The 12,233-nt window shown below is 40.9% G+C and overlaps 1 protein-coding gene across 1 annotated transcript; it reads right to left on the reverse strand.

Moving 5' to 3' along the window:
• Nucleotides 1-4,430: 4,430 nt before the first annotated feature.
• Nucleotides 4,431-5,419, reverse strand: LOC104681460 (olfactory receptor 4A16-like). Its single transcript, XM_010387772.2, is given in 2 exon segments — nt 4,431-5,068; nt 5,071-5,419. Coding segments are annotated over 2 exon segments (984 nt in total). The 5' UTR covers nt 5,417-5,419.
• Between the last annotated feature and the right edge of the window lie 6,814 nt (nt 5,420-12,233).

A 12,233-nucleotide genomic window follows, 5' to 3' on the forward strand; every position in this document is an offset into this window, starting at 1 on the left:
TCATCCTGGATATTTGTTACATGCACCTGTAGAGGTTGCATATTGACAATAATTAAATTGTCTTTTTTGTTAATGTGTTTAATGTCATGTTGACTTTATCTTCTTCTGGGCGTGCTTAAGGGTGTCTAATTTATTCTCTTTCCACCACATTTCTTTTTTTTTTTTTTTTTTTTTTTTTTTTTTTTTTGTGAGACGGAGTCTGGCTCTGTCGCCCAGGCTGGAGTGCGGTGGCCGGATCTCAGCTCACTGCAAGCTCCGCCTCCCAGGTTCAGGCCATTCTCCTGCCTCCGCCTCCCAAGTAGCTGGGACTACAGGCGCCCGCCTCGTCGCCCGGCTAGTTTTTTGTATTCTTTAGTAGAGACGGGGTTTCACCGTATTAGCCACGATGGTCTCGATCTCCTGACCTTGTGATCCGCCCGTCTCGGCCTCCCAAAGTGCTGGGATTACAGGCTTGAGCCACCGCGCCCAGCCTCCACCACATTTCTAATGCTGTGCTGTGTACATACTTAACACTTAATTAAATTAATTAAATCTATGCAATTGATTTCATCCAAGGAAAACCGTACTGAACCGTGGGGCACAGGCAATGGCAGTGCCAGTCTCTGCCTCCAGGAGCAAAAGTGCTGTCGTCAGAGGTTAATTTCCATAGCTCGCCAAAAAGATTAAAGCAAAGCAAGCTACAAATTGCTGACAAAGTCTCTCCATTCTGAGATCTGAATTTGCATATACAAATAAAACAAGCAAATTAGTAGACATCTTAAGCATAATATAATAGTGCATCTAATTAGGTGATTCAATTATTTTAACAGTTTCAAAATAGTAGCTCAAATTAGTAGGAATATGTTTAATGCTCAAATAAAAATTTAAGGCCATCACCAAGGTTCATTTGGTGTCTGGTGTCATCTCTATGATTCCCAAAAGCCAGTTACCTGATGATCCCGCTAAGTAGAAGGCAGAGATTATGCAAGAAAACTTTCTTAATATCATGTCAAAGGGACAGAAAGTTTGGTCCCATCCAGGACATACTCACATGAACTTTCCTGTACAGAAGAGCTAGGACCCATGACGCATTAGAGTGTCAAAGTCAGTCAGGACCTGGCCAAAAAATAAATCATCTCACCATTTAATGGAAAGTTGACAGGGCTAGAGTTTCTGGGGATTTTAAAGAAACATTTAAAATACTTGTTCTAAGTGTCCAAGAACTTAAATGAAAAACAACTTTTGTGCTGGTTGGCGGAGAAGCTTAAATTTTATCTAAATAGGAAAAGTTACCAACAAAGGTAGCCAGCTAAGCTGTCTACAAAATCATTCATGGGACTACACTTGCCATTTCGCTGCACTTTGAGCTCAATTTGTAAAGAGCTTCCAATCCACATTGCAGAAGAAATATCATTAATAAGATGTCCATCTTTCGGCCCTAGGCCTGGGCTACAAGAGGGGAGAGTGCCACTTTGAAATACCATGGAATTCCACAATGTGCAGACTTGCCTCATTCCAACCGCCTCCCTTTGAGGCTGTGTCTCTGTTGACTGAGAAGCTAATCACAGTACATCACCCCTGCAGTGATTGGGTTTTTCCAATGGGCAGAGCTTCACTGGAGCCAAGCCAAGCTGATGCTTCACAAGCACAAAACCAGATCATGATATTCTCCATTCAATGATTTTCTCCTCAGCTACCCTCTGTCCTTCAGTAACAGAATGGCCAATTATCCTGCCTGACAGCATAAATGAAGAAACATGAGTACTACTTCTCTGGGCCACCTAGCAAGTATCAGGACATAATTTTTTAATACCTAGTCTGATACTCTCTTCATGTTTTCAGACTGTTCTTGAAATTGTGTCACATCTAACTAAAGGATAGCTGCCATTCTTAAGAATTTAAAAATGAACCTCAGCCAGAAAAACAATATGGACTAAATTCCTTCTCACTCCATAACACTTAGTATTCTTAAATAATATGGCTTTAATTTCCAAAATATTTGGAGTTATAGCCTTCATTTTTTGTTTTCTGAGGCAGCATCCCACTCTGTACCAGGCTGAAGTATAGTGGCAGGATCATGGCTCACTACAGCCTCAACCTCCTGAAGCTCAAGCGATCCTCCTGCCTCAGGCTTCCAAGATGCTGGGACTACAGGCAGGCACCACCATGCCTGGCTAATTTTTGTTTTTAGTAGAGACAGGGTTTTGCCGTGTTTCCCAGGCTGGTCTCAAACTCTTAGGTTCAAGTGATCTCCCTACCTTGGCCTCCCAAAGTGTGGAATTACAGGTGTGAGCCCCACCCTGTCTGGCCTACAGCCTTCATTCTTTTTCTACCTTCAATAGTAATAAAATTATTATTCTACATTTGCAATATATTTCACAGGTTACAACCGGTTCACTAACATATTTGACTGAATACCCTAGAGGTATCCTACGAAGGGAGAGTCCCTCAATTTAACTGGATCTGAGCTCACAGGTGATGGGCCAACCTCTGCACTTGAATTATCTTTTCCGTGCACCAAAGGTACCCTGTGTTCTTACCTAACCATGTAGACGTGGATGAAAGTAATGATCTTCAACTTTTTTTTCTTCCTTATTTTCCTTCTGAGGAGGCTTTTTAGATGTTTTGTTCTCCTAATGACCCTGCCTCTGAAATTTAACACCACAGATATACTATCCACCAATTTATGTATTTTATCTGTATTAGTCCATTCTCACACCACTATAAAGAAATACCTGAGACTGCGTAATTTATAAAGAAAAGAGACATCCTTGGCTTACGGTTCTGTAGGCTGTACAGGAAGCATAGCAGCTTCTGCCTGTGGTGGTGGGGAGCGGGGTGGTCTCAGGAAGCTTCCAATCATGGCAGAAGGCAAAGTATGTAAAAAACCTAACAATATGTATGCTTCATAGTTGGCCTTAACAATAATAAACTCACTCCCCTTACCTAAATAGTGCCTAGCATTTTACTGAATTGAATATTTAGATTAAACCATAGCATCCTTATACATCAGATCCAAATATTATTTTTCTGTTTAATTTATAGGGGGAAATGTATATACTTAGTTTTAGACCATTTTATTTTTAAGCACCAGAAATAATCAGATTGAAGTTGGTCCTTATGAGAGACTCTTGGTGATGGGTGCAAAGGGATATCTTAACACTCTTCAAAATTCTTTATAAACCGGCAGGACTTCATCCACTGAGAATGCCAGGTTTACTTACATTTCTTCTTTTGGTTTTACACCTTCCAAGTTTGTTGTGAACAATTTATAATTTGTGTCTCACTAATCTTCTCACCCCACCACTGAGCACTTGGTGTAGCTCCTAAGACACAATCATTGACCTTAGTTTCCATCCTCAAACCTTTCTTTTTGAGTTAGAATAGAAATAACATTTTCTCAACACTTTTCCTATCCCTATCCCTGGCCCTCCAAACTGTTCCACCTCTGCCAGTTACCCAGTTCCAAAGTCACTTCCACATTTTTGGGTTCTATTCAGCAGGGCCCTACTCCTGGTACCAATGTACTCTATTAGCCTGTTTTTACGCTGCAGATAAAAACATACCCAAGACTGGGTAATTTACAAAAGAAAGAGGTTTAATGGACTTACAGTTCCATATAGCTGTGGAGGCCTCACAATCATGGTGGAAGGCAAGGAGGAACAAGTCATGTCTTACATAAGTGGCAGCACACCAGACAAGCTTTCTGAGAGCTTGTGCAAGGAAATTCCTCTTTATAAAACCGTCGTATCTCATGAGACTTACTCACTATCATGAGAACAGCAGGAGAAAGACTTGCCCACATGATTCAATTACCTCCCACTAGGTCGCTCCAACACGTGGGAATTCAAGATGAGATTTGAGTAGGGACAAAGCCAAACCATATCAGATCTGAGTAAGCATTTCTCTAAACAAGACATAAAAATGACCCAACCAATAGTGTAATTAAAGACAATATCATCTATCATCCAAATACCCTGAACTGGAAATGCATAGACATGACATGAGGAACGGAAGTAACCTTAAAACAAAATTAATAATACAGAAAGCTGCTTTACTGATAGATAGAATAATAAACAATAAGATTTAAAAACCACCCTCCTGGCCCCAGAAATTTGTTCTAAGTATTAACCAAATTGCTTTCTCATGAATTTGGGTAAAAGTACATCTACAGAGGTGGCTTGTGTTTTCTCTTTTTGAAAAGAATATATCACTTCTTCTAAGTCCTATTTCAGTATAAACTGAGAAAAATAAAGTGACAAGGTGAGCCTGGTTTTATTTTTACTTATACCAAGACAAATACCTGTGGCCTATTCATTCTCCAGAATTTTTCTTTTAGATTGATTCTAGTCTCCGTGGATAATTTATTCTGCTTTTCTGATGGCTTTATGTAGATAGACAGAAGCATCCCTACAGAATCTGTTGAATTGACTGCATTATCCAGATAGAATTTACTGCCTATTTGTTGCCTTAGAACTAGTAACAAACATGTTCAGTGTGGGAGATAATCTTATTCTAACTACACTTAAATTTTTACACCAGAGTTTTTTCATAGCATTTTTCATCTCTGAATTTCTCAATGTATATATTAATGGATTCAACATGGGTGTAATAATTGTATAAAACACAGTTAAGAATTTATCAAAGGGAAAGTTGGAAACAGGTCTAACATACATGAAAATACAGGGAACAAAAAAGAGGACAACCACGATGATGTGGGAGATACAGGTAGACAGGGCTTTACACCTTCCTTCCTGACTATAAGTTTTAAGGGAGTTTAGGATGACCCCATAGGAGATTAGCAGAAAGGTGAAGACGACCATACAAATTGTTCCACCATTGGCAACCACGGTGAGGCCTAGAAAGTAGGTGTCAGTGCACGCCAGTTCTAATAATGGGTACATGTCACAGACATAGTGGTCAATGACATTGGGGCCACAGAATGGTAGATTGTACACAAAGACAATTTGAACCACAGAATGCAGAAAACCTCCAACCATGGCCAATACCAACAGAAGGATGCAAACCTGTCGATTCATGATGGTCAAATAGTGCAGTGGCTTAGAGATGGCCACATAGCGATCATAGCCATCACCACCAGAAGGAAGACCTCAGCACCACCAAGTAAGTGTTCTATGAAGAGCTGGCCCATGCAAGCTGACAAGGAAATAGTGTTTTTATCACAGAGTAAGTCTGTCATCAATTTGGGTGACATGGCAGTGGAATATATGGCATCCATAAGTGACAAGGAGGCAAGGAAGAAGTAAATTGGGGAGCCCAAGGAGGGGCTGCCAATGGTAGTCACCACAATGAGGAGGTTCCCCACCATGGTCACAATGTATATGAGTAAAATCATGACAAATAATGTTTTTTGTACATCAGGATCCTCGGTGAGGCCTAGGAGAACAAATTCTGTAACATTGTTACTCCGTCTCATTTACTCTTCTTTCAAGCTTACATCAGAATTGAGAGCTCAGGAGAACAGGACCTGTAAGGAAACAGTGAACGGAAATATAAATACATCCATTATGCCACAGAGCACATCTACATCGTTATATCTTCCACAGTCATTTATTATACTCAATAAACATTTACTAAGTCTCTATTGAGTTCCTCATCCAAACAGTCCAATAGAACTTCCTTGAAAATTGTATATTCCTCAGAAGATTTTGCTTTCAGCCAACAGGTAAATGATTTATCTGTAAGTCTTAGTGGGTATTCTGAACAGAAAAGTAGTTAAACATGCAACTATCATTCATACTTTAATAACTTCTTATTTAAAATATGTTACTTTTGGCCAGGCCCGGTGGCTCAAGCCTGTAATCCCAGCACTTTGGGAGGACGAGGCGGGCGGATCACGAGGTCAGGAAATCGAGACCATCCTGGCTAACACGGTGAAACCCCGTCTCTACTAAAAAAATACAAAAAACTAGCCGGGCGAGGTGGCGGGCGCCTGTAGTCCCAGCTACTTGGGAGGCTGAGGCAGGAGAATGGTGTAAACCCAGGAGGTGGAGCTTGCAGTGAGCTGAGATCCGGCCACTGCACTCCAGCCTGGATGACAGAGCGAGACTCCATCTCAAAACAATAAATAAATAAATAAATAAATAAATAAATAAATAAATAAAATGTTACTTTTTTGCACACCAAACAGCTTTGATGGACAGGGAATGGTTTCCCGCTCTCAAGAAACTTACTCTTATAAACTTGTTATAAGTTATAAACTTGAAATAACTGAAATAACTAAATTAACACAGACTCAGTCCTTCATGTTTGTAGTAGTTGTAATATCTTTACAATATAACCTGTGTGGCAACAAAATTAACCGCTTCTGAAATCCATCACACGGTACTATGACATTCCACTGTTAAACATTCAGATCTCTGTGTCTCAAAGAATAGTCAATTTTCTTCAATCTCTCATTAAATTTCAAGAGACTGGACTTTCACCAGTATAAACAACCACAAAATCTCTGACTGTTCGATTTCTAGGGAGCTGTAATTCTCTCCATTACATCCTTGCCTATACCACAATTCCTAACACATTTACTATTCTAATTATTAGCATAGTTCTAAACTGAACTAAACTAACTCATCCCTGTCACCAGCTACTACATCAGCAACTAACGGGGTTTTTGTTTGCTTTTTTGGCAGAACTCATGGGGTGAGCTAAATATTGAGAGAGGAGAAAATGTACAGTGAAAAGAGAGGTAAAGAATGGTGAAACATAGTTCTATTTATAATGCTGTTCAGGTACTAAGAGTGCTCAAAAATACAACCTCAGTGTCCAGATTAAAAAAATAATAATACTGAAGGAGAAATTCCAAGCTCATTGTAAGAAGGCATGGGTTTGAGTCATTTTCTTTTTTTTTTTTTTTTGAGAGGGAGTCTCGCTGTCTCACCCAGGCTGGAATGCAGTGGCATGAACTCGGCTCACTACAACCTCCGCCTCCTGGATTCAAGTGATTCTCCTGCCTTCGCCTCCCGAGTAGCTGAGACTACAGGTGTGAGCTACCACACTTAGCTAATTTTTGTATCTTTAGTAGAGATGGGGTTTCACCATGTTGGCCAGAATTGTCTCAATCTCCTGACCTCATGATCCACCTGCCTCCACCTCCCAAAGGGCTTGAATCATTTTCTAAATGTAATTACACATCTGTCTCAATTTGCTCACTGGAAAACAACGGGATTGAAGTAGATGAACTCAGAATCCTTTCCAGTCAAGCTACCTATGATAGCGCAGTCCTACCTTATACTTATTAAGTATAATATATATAATTAAGTTTCTACTTATTAGTGCAGCCCTACCTTATGCTATTCTGCTGACAATTATTTTATTTTTCATATTTTTATAATTAGGCAGTTACCAAGCATATTACACTTACTTGAAAAATGTTAGCCTGTGGTACATGGGATTGCAAAAATACAGTGAGCAAATAATGACTATGAATTTTCTACTCAGTGGGTCCTGCACCCTCTCTCCAAAGAAGTCTTGGTTCTTAAATAGGCACCTGTGGTTAATACTGTGGACCCTGGAGCCACACTGCCTCTGCTGCAATCCCAGCTTCACCACTGCCACTTACCATGTGACTTTGGGGCACTTACTAAAACTCTCTGTGCCTTAGTTTTATGATTTTTAGAATGGGGATAACAATAGTCCTTACCTCTTAGAGTTATTGTTTTATTACAACAAAGCAAAGTGCCAAGAACACTGACTGGCACCTGGTTAGGGCTTAGTAAATGATAGCTATTATTCATGTTCTTCAATGATTCACTATGAACATAGAATCAGAACAAATCATGCAGATCTTTGTCAACTTGAAAAGATTTACAGACATAATCCAGGAAGAAAGGATAGAATACCTGTATTTCAGGAAAGCCTTTTGGGGGCACACAATAAAATTGTATGTCTTACAAAATAATGATTTAATTATGTGAGTAGTAATTTTACCTGTGATGGAATGTAGTTTGATGAGAAACAAGCAGAATTACAGTAAAAAAAATTGGACCCACCATTTGGGAGAGCTCAGGAAATGAAAAGAAGGCTAGAATCAGAAAACAGAGAAATTGTAGTTAACAAATGAGAATCCACAAACACCAAGAAGATTAATGGCATAATTAAGTGAGGCTGGTATTTTTAAAAATATTCTTCAAAAAGATTATTTTAGTGTGGAAATACTGGAAGTGCAACCTCCTGTGGGTCCCTGGGGTGACTCAGGAGGCTTCTTGGGCTAGAGATAACAAAAACAGACCAGATGTTAAAAAAAAAGAAAGAAGAAAGAAAGAGAGAGAGAAAGAAAGAAAGAAAGAAAGAGAGAGAGAGAGAAAGAAAGGAAGGAAGAGAAAAGAGATAAGAAAGGAAAGAACGAAAGAAGAAAAGAAAGAAAAGAAAAGTCAAAAGAACACCACACACATTGTTTCTCAAAGTCCCTAGATCTGATGGTTAAGAACAAACCAATTACAGAAAACAATGGGACAAGTAGTGATAAATTTCCAGACTTTCTGATTATTCACTGCTGAGGAAAACTGCAGAATTACTAAACCTCAAATGCAGACAGGATTATTTCATTTACATAGATCTGGCAGTGTAAGAGGACATGTGCAGAGAGAGTTTGAGCTGTTTCTAGAAGCCAGCTGTGATGCACATTCCACATGTCTCATTCACGTTACCACTTCCAGGTGATAACAGAGTTCTGTGACTGTTGAAGCTATAGACTGATAGAGACAGCCCTGCTGAAGAATACAAGGGAATAATGCAGTCCATAGCCAATTCTGTTATTTTTTCACACCTTACTTGCTGCAAGGTTCATTGCCTTTTCCCCCTTTCATCATCAAGACTAGATTTCAACAGAATAATTATTTCGGCAATTTAAATGTTTACTTATAAAAAGTAGGGTATGTAAACTATCCTGTATAGTTTAAGTAATGAAAAATGGAATACTTTAGAAACTGAAAGGAGGGGCGGAGCAAGATGGCCGAATAGGAACAGCTCCAGTCTCCAACTCCCAGCGCGAGCGACACAGAAGACCGGTGATTTCTGCATTTTCAACTGAGGTACTGGGGTCATCTCACTAGGGAGTGCCGGACAATCGGTGCTGGTCAGCTGCTGCAGCCTGACCAGCGAGAGCTGAAGCAGGGCGAGGCATCGCCTCACCTGGAAGCGCAAGGGGGAAGGGGATCCGTTTTCCTAGCCAGGGGAACTGAGACACACAACACCTGGAAAATCGGGTAACTCCCACCCCAATACTGCGCTGTAAGCATACAGGCACACCAGAATATATCCCACACCTGGCTGGGAGGGTCCCACGCCCACGAAGCCTCCCTCACTGCTAACACAGCAGTCTGCCGCGATCTATCCGCAAGGCAGCAGCGAGGCTGGGGGAGGGGCGCCCGCCATTCCTGAGGCTTAAGTAGGTAAACAAAGCCTCTGGGAAGCTCGAACTGGGTGGAGCTCACAGCAGCTCAAGGAAGCCTGCCTGTCTCTGTAGTCTCCACCTCTGGGGACAGCGCACAGCTGAAGACCAACAGGGGAAGTAGCCGGAGCCGGTGCAGACGCGAACGACTCTGTCTGACAGCTTTGGGGAGAGCCGTGGATCTCCCAACGCGGAGGTTGAGATCTGAGAACGGACAGACTGCCTGCTCAGGTGTGTCCCTGACCCCTGAGTAGCCTAGCTGGGAGAAATCCCCCACTAGGGGCAGTCTGACACCCCACACCTCACAGGGTGGAGTACACCCCTGAGAGGAAACTTCCAAAGGAAGAATCAGACAGGTACACTTGCTGTTCAGCAATATTCTATCTTCGGCAACCTCTGCTGCTGATACCCAGGCAAACAGGGTCTGGAGTGGACCTCAAGCAATCTCCAACAGACCAACAGACAGTCCTTCTGACTGTCAGAAGGAAAACTATCAAACAGGAAGGACACCTATACCAAAACCCCATCAGTACGTCACCACCATCAAAGACCAGAGACAGATAAAACCACAAAGATGGGGAAGAAGCAGGGCAGAAAAGCTGGAAATTCAAAAAATAAGAGCGCATCTCCCCCTGCAAAGGAGCGCAGCCCATCGCCAGCAACGGATCAAAGCTGGTCAGAGAATGACTTGGACGAGAGGAGAGAAGAAGGCTTCAGTCCATCAAACTTCTCAGAGCTAAAGGAGGAATTACGTACCCAGCGCAAAGAAACTAAAAATCTTGAAAAAAGAGTGGAAGAATTGACAGCTAGACTAATTAATGCAGAGAAGATCATAAACGAAATGACAGAGATGAAAACCATGACACGAGAAATACGTGACAAATGCACAAGCTTCAGTAACCGACTCGATCAACTGGAAGAAAGAGTATCAGCGATTGAGGATCAGATGAATGAAATGAAGCGAGAAGAGAAACCAAAAGAAAAAAGAAGAAAAAGAAATGAGCAAAGCCTGCAAGAAGTATGGGATTACGTAAAAAGACCAAATCTACGCCTGATTGGGGTGCCTGAAAGTGAGGGGGAAAATGGAACCAAGTTGCAAAACACTCTTCAGGAAATCATCCAGGAGAACTTCCCCAACCTAGTAGGGCAGGCCAACATTCAAATTCAGGAAATACAGAGAACGCCACAAAGATACTCCTCCAGAAGAGCAACTCCAAGACACCTAATTGCCAGATTCACCAAAGTTGAAATGAAGGAAAAAATCTTAAGGGCAGCCAGAGAGAAAGGTCGGATTACCCACAAAGGGAAGCCCATCAGACTAACAGCAGATCTCTCGGCAGAAACTCTACAAGCCAGAAGAGAGTGGGGGCCAATATTCAACGTTCTTAAAGAAAAGAATTTTCAACCCAGAATTTCATATCCAGCCAAACTAAGTTTCATAAGTGAAGGAGAAATAAAATCCTTTACAGATAAGCAAATGCTTAGAGATTTTGTCACCACCAGGCCTGCCTTACAAGAGACCCTGAAGGAAGCCCTAAACATGGAAAGGAACAACCAGTACCAGCCATTGCAAAAACATGCCAAAATGTAAAGACCATCGAGGCTAGGAAGAAACTGCATCAACTAACGAGCAAAATAACCAGTTAATATCATAATGGCAGGATCAAGTTCACACATAACAATATTAACCTTAAATGTTAATGGACTAAATGCTCCAATTAAAAGACACAGACTGGCAAACTGGATAAAGAGTCAAGACCCATCAGTCTGCTGTATTCAGGAGACCCATCTCACATGCAGAGACATACATAGGCTCAAAATAAAGGGATGGAGGAAGATCTACCAAGCAAATGGAGAACAAAAAAAAGCAGGGGTTGCAATCCTTGTCTCTGATAAAACAGACTTTAAACCATCAAAGATCAAAAGAGACAAAGAAGGCCATTACATAATGGTAAAGGGATCAATTCAACAGGAAGAGCTAACTCTCCTAAATATATATGCACCAAATACAGGAGCACCCAGATTCATAAAGCAAGTCCTTAGAGACTTACAAAGAGACTTAGACTCCCATACAATAATAATGGGAGACTTCAACACTCCGCTGTCAACATTAGACAGATCAACGAGACAGAAAGTTAACAAGGATATCCAGGAATTGAACTCATCTCTGCACCAAGTGGACCTAATAGACATCTATAGAACTCTCCACCCCAAATCAACAGAATATACATTCTTCTCAGCACCACATCGCACTTATTCCAAAATTGACCACATAATTGGAAGTAAAGCACTCCTCAGCAAATGTAAAAGAACAGAAATTATAACAAACTGTCTCTCAGACCACAGTGCAATCAAACTAGAACTCAGGACTAAGAAAATCAATCAAAACCGCTCAACTACATGGAAACTGAACAACCTGCTCCTGAATGACTACTGGGTACATGACGAAATGAAAGCGGAAATAAAGATGTTCTTTGAAACCAATGAGAACAAAGATACAACATACCAGAATCTCTGGGACACATTTAAAGCAGTGTGTAGAGGGAAATTTATAGCACTAAATGCCCACAAGAGAAAGCAGGAAAGATCTAAAATTGACACTCTAACATCACAATTAAAAGAACTAGAGAGGCAAGAGCAAACACATTCAAAAGCTAGCAGAAGGCAAGAAATAACTAAGATCAGAGCAGAACTGAAGGAGATAAAGACACAAAAAACCCTCCAAAAAATCAATGAATCCAGGAGTTGGTTTTTTGAAAAGATCAACAAAATTGACAGACCGCTAGCAAGAATAATAAAGAAGAAAAGAGAGAGGAATCAAATAGATGCAATAAAAAATGATAAA

Source organism: Rhinopithecus roxellana, chromosome 15 (genome assembly GCF_007565055.1).
Source record: "Rhinopithecus roxellana isolate Shanxi Qingling chromosome 15, ASM756505v1, whole genome shotgun sequence".
Taxonomy (NCBI): Eukaryota; Metazoa; Chordata; class Mammalia; order Primates; family Cercopithecidae; genus Rhinopithecus; species Rhinopithecus roxellana.